The following is a 14,062-nucleotide window of genomic DNA, read 5'->3' as shown; positions in this document are numbered from 1 at the left end:
CGTTCCTATGGCGTACCTGCTGGTGCAGAATGACCCTCTGCCGTTAGCGATACAAACACCGACGTGTCGTAACGTGTTCGCTGTCAGTCGTGGCTGAGCCTGGCCCTTTCCAAGTTCAGTAGCAGAGTCTTTGCTCAGGAGGCCGGCAGCTGCATTGAGATGGGGAGATCCAGTCCAGAGAAACAGAACTAAAACCTGTTTGCTATGGTGTGGCTTCAGATTTCTTCTGTCAAGAGAAGAGAGAAGATGGTTTACATGGTTTTCTTTTTTAAATAATGTCTGTATTTGTGCAAATATTGACGCAGACAGCAGTTTGTTTCATAAATATTATAGTATAAGGGGTTGTGGGGGTACTGCAAGGTAGCTGAGATGTCAGGAGGTCTTCAGAAGGGGGCTTACAAATTTTTGTTGTTGTTGACCGCTGTGGTGTTTCCTCAGTCTCAGTAATCACGAGGCAGCTTGTCATGCCGGGCAGGGAAGTGGGCGTTTCTCCTCTGTGAAGGAGAAATGCCCTGCGTGACTTGCGCTGGTGCTGGTCTTGCAGTGAGGAAGAAAGCCTGTCAAAGAAGAAACCTCGTCTCTTCTGCGATATCTGCGGCTGCTTTGACCTCCACGACACCGAAGACTGTCCGACCCAGGCGCAGATGCTGGAGGAGCCGCCGCACTCGGCTTACCACGGCAGCAGGAGAGAGGAACGCCCCTACTGCGACACCTGCGAGATGTTCGGGCACTGGACGGCCGACTGCAACGACGACGAGACCTTCTAACGCCGCGCGCGGCCGGGAGGGCGGACTGTCTGCGCGCCCTGGTCGGGCGGTTTGCACCACCAGCATTCGTGCGTGCCGAGTGGCAGGAGAAGGGACCTCATTTCTTGGTGCCCTCGCTCCCAGTCCCCTTGCCCATCCACTCCAGAATCAGTAAACTGAGAAATATTTTGCTCTTCCACTAATAAGTACCCCATCTCCCTTTAATGAACTTAAGTGAAATGTAAATGATTTAACAAGTGACTTTATGCTGTTTCTTCCCAGGGTCTGGGTTTGTTCCCACTCTTAACAAGAAAAGCCCCCATGCTGTTGCGTCTGTTGATGGGAAAACGTGTATAGGAACGAAGCACTATGGTTGTATTAAGGCTTATTTAAATACCTTAAAATTATGCTGTTAATTTTCATATTTGCACTAAACCGTTTTAAGGCTGAATTTGTACATTTAGATTTTTAAGGTTTTTTTTGACACTGGACCGGGTTGAGAAATGTTTCCTCTTTATTTTCACTTGCTCGTTCGATTGTGGTTTCGCTGGGTGCAGGCGAGCTCGGGCTGGTGCTTCGCCGCCAGGGAGACGCAGGGCCACGGAGCCAGGGAGAAATGGAGCTGCCGTGGGCCTGGGGGAACCCGCACGCCACGCGTGCCCAAACCAAACCTTTTTGGTTTTGCGTTCTTTCAGCTTCTATATAGCGTGTGTGCTGTGTGTGTACATATGCAGATATATATTAAAGTTATATTTTGGAGAAAAAAAAGCGTGTTTTGTTGTGTTTTCTTTCCTCCCTCTCCGTGCCCTTGGGGCCGTGCCCTGTGCCCGTACTGTGGACCAGCAGAAGGGACAGCGTTAGCGGCGTTGCGGGGCGTTGGCACGCACGAGGAGCGTCGCGGAACCGGGGAAAGACGCGGGATTCGGGGCGAAAGGGAAGGGGTTGGGGGCTGCCGCGGGGGGGGGGGGGGTGGCGTCCGCCAGGGGGCGCTGTGCGGCCCGGCCTCCCGCCCGGCTTCCCCGGCGGTGGCTCCGCCCCCCGGCGGTGGCCCCGCCTCGGCCGTCACGTGGCGGCGACAGGTGACCGGCGGCGTCACGTGAGCGCGGCGATGGCGGCGCACCTGAGCTCGGGGCGCGTCAACCTGACGGCGCTGCGCGAGGCGGGGCGCAGGGAGCTGCGCGAGTTCCTCGACAAGTGCGCGGGCTCCAAGGTGAGCGGGGGGGGGCGGGGGGCTGGGGGGCCGGGGGCCGAGCCTGGCCGGGCCGTGTCTGACGCCGCGCCCCCTCCCGCAGGCCATCGTCTGGGACGAGTACCTGACCGGGCCCTTCGGGCTGATCGCGCAGTACTCGCTGCTGAAGGTAAGCGCCGCGGCGGGGGTCCCTCGGCGGCCGCGCCCCCCTGCCCGTGGCGCCCCGCCGCCAGCCCGCACCCTTGTCTCCGTGTAGGAGCACGAGGTGGAGAAGATGTTCACGCTGAAGCCGGGCCGCCTGCCGCAGGCGGACGTCAAGAACGTCATCTTCTTCGTCAGGCCCAAGCTGGAGCTGATGGACATCATTACGGACAACGTGCTCAGGTACCGGCGGGGGCTCTCCTCCCGCCGAAGGAGGGGAGCGGTTCGGCCCGAGGGGGCCGCCCTGTTTGTCGCGTCTGGGCTCCGGCACCGACCCTGCGGCACGGCCGCTCTCGGGGCGCGAGGCACCCCAGGAGGGAGGTTTCACTTGGGCTGGCGATGCTGAGGGCGCGTTCCTCGTTATGCGGGTGTACCTTCCTTCTAATTAGCTGGAATGCACCGTGCCTCGCTTGACCCTCCTTTTGAGACCTGCAGGGAAACCAAGTCACCTTGCCCTGGCTTTAGGCCTGTGGCTGGGTCGAGACGCATTCTGAAACGCAGACAGGAGCGGAAGCTGGCAGTGATAACAGCTTGAACTCGGTGCCCGTGGCCTGCGCCGGCTGCCCACGCCGCCGAGTTACCCTTTGGTGTGCTCCTGCCTCTGCCTCTTCCAGGGAAGACCGAGGCCGCTCTCCCCAGAGGGACTTCCACATCCTCTTCGTGCCGCGCCGCAGCCTGCTCTGCGAGCAGTGGCTGAAGGAGCAGGGCGTGCTGGGGTCCTTCATCCACCGAGAGCAGTACAGCCTGGACCTGATACCCTTCGACGGAGACCTGCTCTCCATGGAGGCTGAGAGCACATTCAAGGTAACGCTTGTCTCGTCTTCGAGGAAAAAGCGCCGTGCGTGTTGTGTTGCCTGCTGGTGTTCGGTGCGGAGGCTGTTGGAGGGTTTGTCGGTGACCTGCAGGCGGGGAAAGGCCTTGCAGAGCAAACGTGGCTTGATCCCGAGTGCTGAGCGGAGCCCGCACCTCCCTGTGCACTCTCTGACTCAGCGCTGGTGGAACAGTCACTACCCCAGACTGCACCCCAGATCCTGCAGCTCTAACTGCTGGTGTCATTTTCACAAATCGAGCATCCATGAGGCTTAAAATACTTTGCTGTGACAAAGAGCCAGGGTTTGTGTCAATACGCAGCTGAAGAGCCAGGCACAGCGGTTAACACCATGCGCTAAGCCGCACTGGGAATTGACAGCTGCCACGTACCAGCCGCGTATCCTGTTTTCTCAGAACGCTGCGTCTGGGGACAGAAAGGTTTGAGAGTTTCCATGGCTGTCTCTGCCTTATTAAGCGTTCGCCTGGAGGATGTGTCAGGGCTTGCAGCTGCTTGTCGGCAGCTATGATGAGGCGGTGTGCTCTCAGATTGGCCTAATTGGAGCGAGAGGCTCTTTGCAGTCACTGTCTGGCTCGTACTCCTCTCCATCAAACTGGGATCAGCTTGGGGGGGTCCACAAATACTACAGTGCCTGGCTTGATCAAATGGTTTGACACAGGAACAGCACAGATTGAGTCCAACAGCCATAGTTTTTCCCTAGCCTGTGTCTCCTCTGAACTGCCCGTGTGGACCACGTTCCGCTGTGGAAGCAGCTGTGCTGGACCAACACCTTCCATCGGGAATCCTTCTTGTTGTTTAGGAGTGTTACCTGGAGAGCGACCAGACAAGCCTGTACCATGCGGCAAAGGGGCTGATGACGCTGCAGGCTCTCTACGGAACCATCCCGCAGATTTTTGGGAAGGGCGAGTGTGCCCGGGTAAGGCAAACGTTGCTGCTTAAAAGCTGCATCTTGTCCTTTGGAGCTGCCTGAAGGAGGGTTTGGTTACATGCACCTGTGGGCTTTTTGAATCCAGCCACAGACCCTTCTTGTCTTACTGGAGTTTCAGGATCATGGCCATCAGGTCTTTGTCATCTCTGGCCAAAAGAACGGTCATTGCTGTTCCCTAAGTCCTCCTGTCAGGAGGATTTATCTGATTTTGTGTGCTCTGCTCATAGGTACGCTGCCTTTGTGTTTTCAGCAGTTCCTCTTTCTGTGCAGTTTTAACACTGAGCTGCTCTGTTGGTATCGGAAGCGCTGAATAAAGCAGGAGATGTGTAGCCCACTGCTCATGCTTTAGCTTTTTCATCTCTCCCTGTAACTCACCCTTTTTTTTGTTCTCTCTGATCAAAGTTGCTAAGCTGCAGAGAGCAGCAGAGAAGGACTTTGTTTTCTTTGTCTCGTCCTGCCCCCACCAGTCAGCTGGTTTGTACCTCTTGCCGTTCTCCTCCTTTACGCAGGGCTGCGCCCCATACTTGCATGAGCATGTGCTTGTAGGGCCCAGAAGTCAAATCCGCCTGTCGCGGCCTGCACCATAACCAGACCGATGTGATTTATTTTCAGCACGTGGCTAATATGATGATCAGGATGAAGCGCGAGTTCCCTGGAAGCCAGAACTCGATATTTCCCGTCTTTGATACCCTGTTGTTGCTGGACCGCAACGTTGATCTGCTGACACCGTTAGCTACGCAGCTGACGTACGAAGGGCTGATAGATGAGATCTATGGAATTCAGAACAGTGAGTACTGCCGGGCGAGGGGGAGGTCTCCAGCCTGCTGGAGCAGGTTGCAGTGTGTCGGGTGGGTTTCTGCTTCTCTCAGTGACAGTGACGTGGGAGCAGCTCACCTGAACTTAGCGCGGGGGTGGTTCAGTCCCAAGCTAGAGCCCACCCAGATCAGCTCTGGCGCTTTTTTTGCCTGGGAAGGGGGAGCTGAGTACAGTGCACGGTTATTGAATGGGTGTGTTGTGGCTGCTGGCTGGGTGCAGCCGCAGAGCAGGCGGTGCAGGAGCGGAGATGTTGGTGTATGCCTTCACCCTCCAGCCTGGCTGGCTCACCTTGTGCCACGCTGAGGGGATGGGAACAGTCTGTGGAAGGCTACGCAGAGCGCTCCCCCGCTGGTACTAAGAAAAACTCCGGAGAGGCGTTTATGGGTTTTAATCCCTCCTGCTGTACTGAAGACAGCTGGAAAGCTGCCTCCAAACCTCTTTGAAAGCAGGGCAGCTGCCACTCGGGTTCTGATCGCCTATGTTGGTATAGGGCTCTGGGTCCCTGGGTGAGTACAGGGAGACTCCTTAATTAACACATACACACCGAGTTGTCTGGGCATTTATATTAGCTTTGCTGCTCAGAACTGTTTCCAGCTCAAGGGACGAGTTTCTGCAGGCTGCTTATCTTAACTTCTGGTGGTGAAGTGCCAGTCCTTGTAAGAGTTATTTCTCTGCATTTGGTAGCTTACGTGAAACTCCCTCCTGAGAAGTTTGCCCCAAAGAAGCAGGGTGAGGGTGGGAAAGATCTCCCCACAGAACCCAAGAAGCTCCAGCTGAACTCTGCGGAAGAGCTGTATGCTGAAATCCGAGACAAGAACTTCAATGCTGTGGGGTCAGTGCTGAGCAAGAAAGCCAAGATCATCTCAGCAGCCTTTGAGGTGAGGCCTGTATCCGACTGGGCATCCCTTGGGGATTCCTGTCGTCAGATAAATCACAGTCTGCGTTCAGCAGGGCTGTGACTGGCAGCTCGAGCTGTCGCCATGGAGGAATTCCTCAGCCAGAGAAAAACAGGTAGTGTTCAGAAGCCCCTCCAGTCTGTTCCCCTGCCCTGGGATGAGCTCGGCTCCACTTCGACCATTCTGAGAAACGGTCAGATCTCCTCTCAAGAATCCCACAGTCATGCGGATCCTCTGTTCTGGGGCTTCTCCTGTTCTCACTGTTAAAAGCTTCTCTCAGAGCTAGCCTGGGTGAGGCCGTAGTACCCCTCATAGGAATTGCTTGCTTCAGTCTGCAGAACGGTCAGGTGCTGCCTCCCTCTGCAAGAGACCAAAGGTTAATTTTAGCGTACTGATCAATTCCACCTTGTTGCTGCTGTTAACTGAAGGGTCCTTTTCCCTTTGTATTTGCTGAGGATACAGAATCACAGAATCACAGAATGGTAGGGGTTGGAAGGGACCTCTGTGGGTCATCTAGTCCAACCCTCCTGCCGAAGCAGGGTCACCTACAGTAGGCTGTAGAGGACCTTGTCCAGGCGAAGAGAGACTCCACAGAAGAAGAGAAGGAGACTCCAGAGAAGGAGACTCCACAACCTCCCTGGGCAGCCTGGGACAGGGCTCCGTCACCCTCAGAGGGAAGAAATTCTTCCTCATGTTCAGACGGAACTTCCTGTGCTTCAGTTTGTGCCCAGTGCCCCTTGATACAGAGAAAAGGCTGTAAGAAGTAAAACTCCAGAGTGAACATTCATACAGTATTATGGCTGGCATAAAAAACAGTAGGAACATGAAAAAGACGGCTGTCTTACTGGAGGTTTGACCTGTAAATTCGTGCTCACGTGTCACCTTAGACAAAGCTGGAGAGTGCTGTGGGGTATGTTTGTGGTTTTGTTTGAAAACATCCTGTTGATGATTCATAAAGAAACGGAGATCCCCTGTCTCTGCTTTCAGACTTCATGGGGATTCTCGAGAGAACTTGTTACACTGATTGTATTTCCTTGTTTCTTTCTTGGCCTCTTCACTTCTGCCACATGTAAGACGAGGTAGCGGTACCTTAACTGAAATACTGTGTGCTCTGTCATGTCTCCTAGTAAACGTCTGTTACTGCAGTATTAGTGCTGAGGGTGCTAAAGATGGATTATTCATACTGGTTGTTAAAAAAAAAAGGACTTTAAGAAATTGTCAGAGGTAATAGGTGATAATGAAACAGCAGCATACTGGCAGCAGAGGACTTCTTAAATTGCAGGCTTCTTCATTATCACTCTCCTGTCTGCACTTGCCCATTTAAATCCTTCACATGTGAGCTGAATTATTTTTATTCCAAGTTGCAGCAAGAGGCAAGTAGCCCGAACGAAATATAGGCCTTTGGACTGCTTTGAGAGCTGAAGTCTGCATTGTGCTTCATCAGATCCTGGCTCAAAACCCGGGGCATTGTTACAGCCAGGTACAGTGAATGGCAGGCTTCTCGCGAGGGACACGGACCCTGCCAACCCAGTCCCTCGGCACCTTTCACTGCTGCTTTGAGGGGAAACGTCCCCCACCTCTGACTGCGTTTCCCTGGAGTTCCATGTGTGCTGGCAGCTAGGAAAGTAATTCGCCTTTGCATGAAAAAGGTAGTTTGGCTGGTAGGGAAACTGAGGAGCAGATAGTGATGGCTGAAGTCAGACAGAGGTGGAGAAAAGTGATTGGCAGCATTGGTGCAATGGAAAAAGAGAGTCTAATGATCCTGTTGTATTATGTCCTGCCTCTTCTAACGATCGAAGTGCTGATACGGGTAATGCTGTGACTTTAGTGTAAAGCATTTAAAGTCTGTTGTCTATAAGGTTGCATATCCCTAGCAGTAACTGCTATTGCAGTGAGTACAGTAGAGAACTTGCTCGTGATAAAATAATCTAGTTGGTGTTATTAATCTGAACAAGACCTAACCTAAGCGATGGATTTCTTTAGGAAAGACACCATGCAAAAACCGTTGGAGAGATTAAGCAGTTTGTCTCACAGTTACCACACATGCAGGCAGCAAGAAGTTCTCTAGCAAACCACACCTCCATTGCGGAACTCATCAAAGACATCACCAGTGAGTATTCGTTCCACAGTTTATCTATCTGACTAATTTAAATATAGCAAGATGCGAGACAATTCGATGGACATTATTCAGCTTGGCAAAAATTGGCTTTGCTCCATCCAGCGCATCTCTGCTGAAATGTTAAATGTAGAAAAGAAGCTGTCAGTTGCTACTGTATTGATTTTCATTCTTCTCCCAAAGCATCTGAAGACTTCTTTGATAATTTAACAGTGGAACAAGAGTTCATGTCTGGAATAGACACAGACAAGGTAAGCAGATAATGACAATTAATGACTTTTACGTCTTCAAAAAAACCCCAGCATATTTCTTTGGGTTTTTTCCATTTGGGTTTTTTGAGAGAGGAAACATCTGATCTACATGGTGTCTGCCTCTTCCCAGCTGTGAGCTCTCGCTTGCACCTCGTTGCAAACTTGCAGTTTTTTTCTCAGCGACGTGCATCGCTGAACGTCCTTGGAGACAGTGCTGTGCTGTGCGCACTGCCGGGCTCCGGTTACCTGTTGTTGCCTGTAACGCAGGTGTATACAGCCGGGGTGCTTTGACTCGTACAGGGGCACTACGTGCTGTGAGGGATCAGTGAAAGATTCAAGACCGTTAATGAGAACTTTTTCAGTGGGTCAAAGTCTAGCTATTGACTGTGGAATCCACGTGCTTTAGAAAGATGCCGGGTGGAACCGGTGCGGGATCACTCTTTTACCGATGGTCTTGAGCTGCCTGGAGAGCAGCTGCACCCTCTTTCATGCTGGTTTGGAGATACTAGGCAAAACTATATCTTTCTTTCCAGGTCTTCAGGCACTTGAACAGGTCTTTAAGTAACCGCTTTTTTTGTTTTTAATAGGTTAACAATTATATTGAAGACTGCATAGCTCAAAAACATCCATTAATCAAGATCTTGCGTCTCGTTTGCTTGCAATCTGTATGCAATAGTGGGCTGAAGCAGAAGGTTCTGGACTATTACAAAAGAGAGATTCTCCAGGTTGGGCTGTAACTTTTGGATTGATAAATTTCTGAGAAAATCCACATCAAAGCCTCAGCTCTACAACACTTGCATTCTAGGCAGACACATCTTACACACGGGTAGTGTTGACTCCAGTGCGTACAGATGGAGCACTGAGGCTTCTGTGTGGGCTGATAGCAGCGATTCAGGAGGTGCTCATATGTGTGTTACAAAATGTAAATACAGAGAGGTTTATATCATTGCATTTTTTACTATTATGATTTAAACACATTAAATCTCTCTAGAGTGAGAGATTTAAAGTGAGAGAAAGATTTAAATCTCTCTAGAGTGTATCCCATATAGGATACACTTGAGAGAGATCTTAACCAAAAAACTTTTTTAAACTAGCATCTTTGCTTTTTTTTTTTTTTTAACACTCTGGTCGTGGATTGTTGACATGGTATTAAAGGTGAACTCTTCATATTGCAGACTTACGGCTATGAACATATATTGACCTTAAACAACTTAGAAAAGGCTGGACTCCTGAAACCTCAGACAAGTGGTAGGAATAATTACCCAACGATCAGGAAAACCCTGCGCTTATGGATGGATGATGTTAATGAACAGGTAAACAGGCGCCTCAGCAGTGAACGTTACATCTAACAATACAGAATTATATGCAGCAGGAAAACCATTTTTTTAAATTTTATTTTACTTTTGTGGTGCTGTTTTGCAGCATGAAGTAGCACTCATCTGCTGCTCACACTCTGCTCTCTCCTGCAGAACCCCAACGATATCTCCTACGTCTACAGTGGCTACGCTCCGCTGAGCGTTCGCCTGGCACAGCTACTGGCTCGGCCAGGCTGGCGGAGCATAGAGGAGGTTTTAAAGATGCTGCCAGGTCCCCATTTTGAGGAGAGGCAGCAGTTACCTACTGGCCTTCAGAAAAAGCGTAAGTTTTGCATTGTTTTCCCATTTTTTAAAGGGAGATGCATCTTTGTTAGGCTGGAATGAGGCAAATCAGGGCTAGCAGAGTCCAGGTATCTATCTCATCTCCCTGTCCCACTGCAGTATTAGATCTACCTAACCCATTTTTAACAGATAGCTTTCTGGCCCCTAAAATGTCCAGCCACATATTCAGCCTGCTATGAATGCACAGCACCATGTGCACTGAAGATATACTATAGAGCTGTACATTTGTTGGACTCCTCATCAGAGTACTAAAATAAACCCTGACCTAACACTGTGATTTTAATAAGTGACATTACTTTACAAAGAAGGTCAGCATCACTCTCCTAATAAAGAGACTCCAGAGCTGGGAACAGAGTCTGCATTTCTGGGCCCCACTCTGGTATTCTACCCAATAGGTTTCTCCTCTAATTCAGCTGCTATGTTTATTTTAGTTGTAGGTCATTTTGAGTTTGACTGACAGTTGATGTATAGGAGACACAAAAATAAACAGGAGACATAAAAATAAAACTAAGACAACCTGTAAATTTCTCTGAATACGCAGGTCAACACGGTGAGAACCGAGTCACTCTGGTGTTCTTCCTGGGAGGTGTAACATACGCAGAAATTGCTGCACTGAGATTTCTGTCCCAAATGGAAGATGGAGGCACAGAGTACGTCATTGCCACTACAAAACTGATCAATGGAACGAGCTGGATCAAATCCTTGATGGAAAAACTGGAGCCTGCCCCTTTCTAGAGTCTGTGGCAAGAGACGGTAAAAGTGAGAGGCCCTGTGTGATACAGGCACGTCAGCTTCTGGTCTTCTGGCATGACTGCTTGAACATCAGAGGAACACGACAGTGAAAGAAGCGCTCCTGACACCAGCTCATGATGCAGTTACCCTCATCCCTCTCTGCACTTGTGTTTCTACTCTTTGTGGAACTTCCTGGTAGACAACAGTGCTGAAAGGCACTAACAAGGAAATAAACACTGGGAGAAGGAGAGATCCCTGGTCGTGGTCTGAATTGGCAAAGAGGTGCTGGGGGAGCGGGGACTTGCCCTGGTCCTTCTATTTGGCAAATTGCTCCTTTGTTTTCTTTCAGTTTAGTTTTCGTGGGAGATGTGATTGCATCTTTTTACCCTCCTAAGGTGCTGAGGCAGGGTCTTTTCTGTTCCTGATTTCATGCCAATATTCCTAGTCTGTCTTTGGTGCCTGCTACATTCCATCAATGCACTGGCTCTGTTTCTGTTAAAGATTTGTACTCAGCTGTACCATGTTGGGGGGTTTCCTGCTCTCATCTTTCTGGTGAAAACTAAAGAACTTGTGGTTCCCCCACCTTCGGCACATTTGCATCGACAGGCAGCAGTAAGGGCCGGGCCACAGTAGCTACATTTTCTCACATCCTTGGAAGCTGACTGTAAAATGGAAAGAGAACTGCTGGAAAGGGGACGCAGTAACTTCTTTACTGCATAGGTTTAAAAGCTTCACAGCTCTCCGGCATCCAGAACAATGCACCTGCAGGACCTGCTTAGCCTGCGCTGTACGGTAACAAGCTGCCTGTTACCATTAGTTGCCTGGAGGTCACATTCAAGTCCGCTGTCCTGCACGCTTTGGCCAAGGCATTCACGGGGATTGCTGCAGCAACAGCTAAACCTGGAACTGGCCACAGGCACGTCAACAGCCTGGCTATGAATACAAGAAACTGCACCCAAATCATGAGGGAGATGCTTAAGCCTTTTACTTCAATCACCCTCTGAAGGAATCAGTGTGAGGTGACTTGTTTGTCTTGGGTACACCCACCTGACTCTGGAAAGCTGCTCCAGAGTATGAATTACATCAGTGTGCCGAGAGCTTATGTCTGAAGACACGCAAACAGTCCCCACACGGGACTCGGGCCAAAAATAGCTACGTCAGTGACTCAGTAAACAGCAGGTTTAAAACAGGCAATTCTTTGCACCCCCGCCCCCCCCCATTCAGTTTATAAATGGTCATACTTGCTGCCACAAGATGTTGCACAGCTCAAAATTCTAAAATGGAATTTTCCGTGGTGTTGGTGGTTGGGCCCTTGGTGTTTCTGAGCCATCGTGTGCAAGAGGCAGCTTCTGGCTCCAGAAGCCTCAGCCTTGCTAGTTGCTGGAGGCTGGGAAGGCAGAGTAGAGGTGGTCGCTAATGCCCATGCAGCTGAGCGCTGCCAGAGCCCGTGCTGCTGCGCATCAGCCCTTGCCCTGGTCACTGTCACTACACTCACATGCTTCTACGGCAACCACTGGGGACTCTGTTTCACACTGCATTTCACTCGTAAATAGCTAAAAACAACTAAAATAAACCATCCCACACCTTAAATCATTCTCTTCGCAAACATTTTTGCTCTTAGTAATCCTGTGTAATGCGTAATACGTCCCAAAAAACCCTTTTCCAAGTTGTCACAGTTGGGACTGTGGGTTTCAGTCTGTTGTTTTGTTTTGTAAGACTGAGTCCTGCCAAATGAGCGCCTCTGTCTGTCTAAGTCCAGTTGGCTTATTAGAACAAAATAATAATGTATTTGATTTTTTTTTTTTTTTAAAGTGTTTGCTCACTCTCTCTCTCTGGAATACAAAAATAAATAAAACAGAACCCTGCACTGTGGTAGCTGTATCCTTCCCCCCCCCGCCCCAGGATAACTGAATTACTTCAGTTGAAACTATTTTTCTAACATCTGTATGTTTTTTCTTTAAGCTTATGCACTAATTACATTCTCTTCTGCCACTTCACTACATCAGAAGTATTTATGGGATTTCTTGACTTTTAAAGAAAAATACATTTTCAGTCATTTGCAACTTTTTAATTCAGGTGGGTGGGAAACTTACAGACTTGTCTTACAAAAACAGAACATGGTGCAACTTAGACAGTGATGCAAGGAGCAAGTGTGGATTGCCTCACTCTGCATTATTTCCACAGCTCCACTGTAAAACAGGTAATTTCACAGCATTTGAAAAGAAAATTGAAGTATTTTCAGATCAAAAATTAGACATCACTGTGTGGAGGAAAATAAGAAACAATGTGATGCATTGCAAGCCTTACAGAGTGTCCTTTTAAAAAAAAAAAAATCTCAAAAATTGAGCTAATCACAAGGAAATGAAGACCACCGATCAGGCTGGTTTGTGAACTAAGGTCACGACGTGTCAAAGCTACACCACAAGCGAATAAAGGAAACCATGCAAAGTGCCAATTCACCAGCTCGCTTACCTTTTCACTTGGACCAGCAAGCGTGCTGGTTAGTAACGCTAAAGGCAAAACTTGTTTCAAACACAGGTTATGCCCGACACTCGGTAAACTCTAATTCATCACCAACAATGCTGCATATTTTTTTGGCAGACTGTAGCCTGCACCACCACCAAGCAAGAGCCATGTGGCCACTCAAACGAGACTAAGTCTCTTCCTGGAACTGTCCAACAACAACAACAACAACAACAACAACAACAAAAAAAGACATCTTAATGTTGATCGATTCCCTGGAGGAGCAATTACTACTTAACAGGCTTCCTGAGCAGCTTGATTATGTTCTGCTTCTGTCTAAGGCCTTGCTGACCATGCGGGTAATAATTTGATAACAAGAGAGCCTAATTAAATTAAGGGGCCATTTTCTACATCATAATATCTTTGTAGGTAAGAGATTTGATTTGCAGTACATACTCTTCCTTCTCTCTGCTGTCTGCATTTGTCTGGTTTACAAGGAAAAAAAAAAAAGGAAACGTTACCCAACCTCCACCGCAAAAGACTTTCACTTTTCATATAACATTATCGGAAAGCAGCTTTGCTAAAAATAAACATACAGCTTATCTCCCTGCTCCTCCTGCTCCCCTTGCTGCAAAAGAGTTGTAGCGCTCGCTCTCTAAAAGGTAGGGCTGACTTCTTGGGTGTGCAAGGGTGAAGCTGGAGCAGTGAACTAGCGACAGTGCCACGACCAGGCTGTCTTCAGCGCTCGCTGTTACGATAAAAGAGCCTGGCTCAGCCTGCACAGTTCCATCCTGTAACGCGCTGCTGATCTGGGACCATCCCCAGCTGTCTGTGAGCATCCTCCTCCCCCCGCGGCCCACAGAAGCACAGGGCTCGCAGAGAACAGCACAAAAGGCCCAACAGCCTTCCTGAAAATTGAAGAATAAAAAATATAAGACCACACAATGGTTTGTTAGAGGGAAAACCCCCACACTTAACCAGATGCAGGTTTTGACCTGGTAGCACTAAGCCACGGCGCTTAGACTCATGAAATGCTGTTGACAAAAGCACTCTGGGGAAGGGGAGCTGTTTGGCATGCTCCGTGCTGCTGTGCTGCACAGAGCGCAAAGGCGCTATGTCATATAATAATTGGTCCTGACCACACCTAGTGCATTAGTCCTCGTGTGGGCTGCAAACACAACCTCATTACTCCTGGCTCCCGGATCAGAAGGGGATCAAGCTACAGCACAAAGCATTC

The 14,062-nt window shown here is 49.5% G+C and overlaps 2 protein-coding genes across 2 annotated transcripts in view; both read left to right on the top strand.

Moving 5' to 3' along the window:
• The window catches only part of CLIP1 (CAP-Gly domain containing linker protein 1), a 73,521-nt gene extending 72,015 nt beyond the window's left edge, over positions 1-1,506 (top strand). The window contains exon 25 of the mRNA XM_075435064.1: positions 545-1,506. Within this exon, the coding sequence (XP_075291179.1) occupies positions 545-767 (223 nt within the window). The 3' untranslated portion in view covers positions 768-1,506. The remainder of the gene's footprint in view (positions 1-544) is intronic.
• A 323-nt stretch (positions 1,507-1,829) lies between these two features.
• VPS33A (VPS33A core subunit of CORVET and HOPS complexes) lies at positions 1,830-12,221 on the top strand. Its single transcript, XM_075434736.1, has 13 exons — positions 1,830-1,956; positions 2,039-2,104; positions 2,192-2,319; positions 2,751-2,940; positions 3,765-3,881; positions 4,506-4,680; positions 5,394-5,587; positions 7,589-7,715; positions 7,905-7,972; positions 8,560-8,697; positions 9,148-9,285; positions 9,442-9,610; positions 10,172-12,221. The coding sequence occupies exons 1-13, from the start codon at positions 1,855-1,857 to the stop codon at positions 10,363-10,365; spliced, it is 1,806 nt and encodes a 601-aa protein (XP_075290851.1). The 5' UTR covers positions 1,830-1,854; the 3' UTR covers positions 10,366-12,221.
• The last annotated feature ends 1,841 nt before the right edge of the window (positions 12,222-14,062 follow it).

Source organism: Opisthocomus hoazin, chromosome 13, assembly GCF_030867145.1.
Source record: "Opisthocomus hoazin isolate bOpiHoa1 chromosome 13, bOpiHoa1.hap1, whole genome shotgun sequence".
Taxonomy (NCBI): Eukaryota; Metazoa; Chordata; class Aves; order Opisthocomiformes; family Opisthocomidae; genus Opisthocomus; species Opisthocomus hoazin.
This window is presented reverse-complemented; position numbering and strand designations above follow the sequence as displayed.

Excerpts from the sequence above, each read along its gene's own strand:
- VPS33A (XM_075434736.1), top strand. The coding sequence starts at position 1,855 with ATGGCGGCGCACCTGAGCTCGGGGCGCGTCAACCTGACGGCGCTGCGC. Across the intron at positions 7,716-7,904 it reads ACTCATCAAAGACATCACCA|CATCTGAAGACTTCTTTGAT; the intron begins GTGAGTATTCGT and ends CTTCTCCCAAAG. Across the intron at positions 9,286-9,441 it reads TGGATGATGTTAATGAACAG|AACCCCAACGATATCTCCTA; the intron begins GTAAACAGGCGC and ends TCTCTCCTGCAG.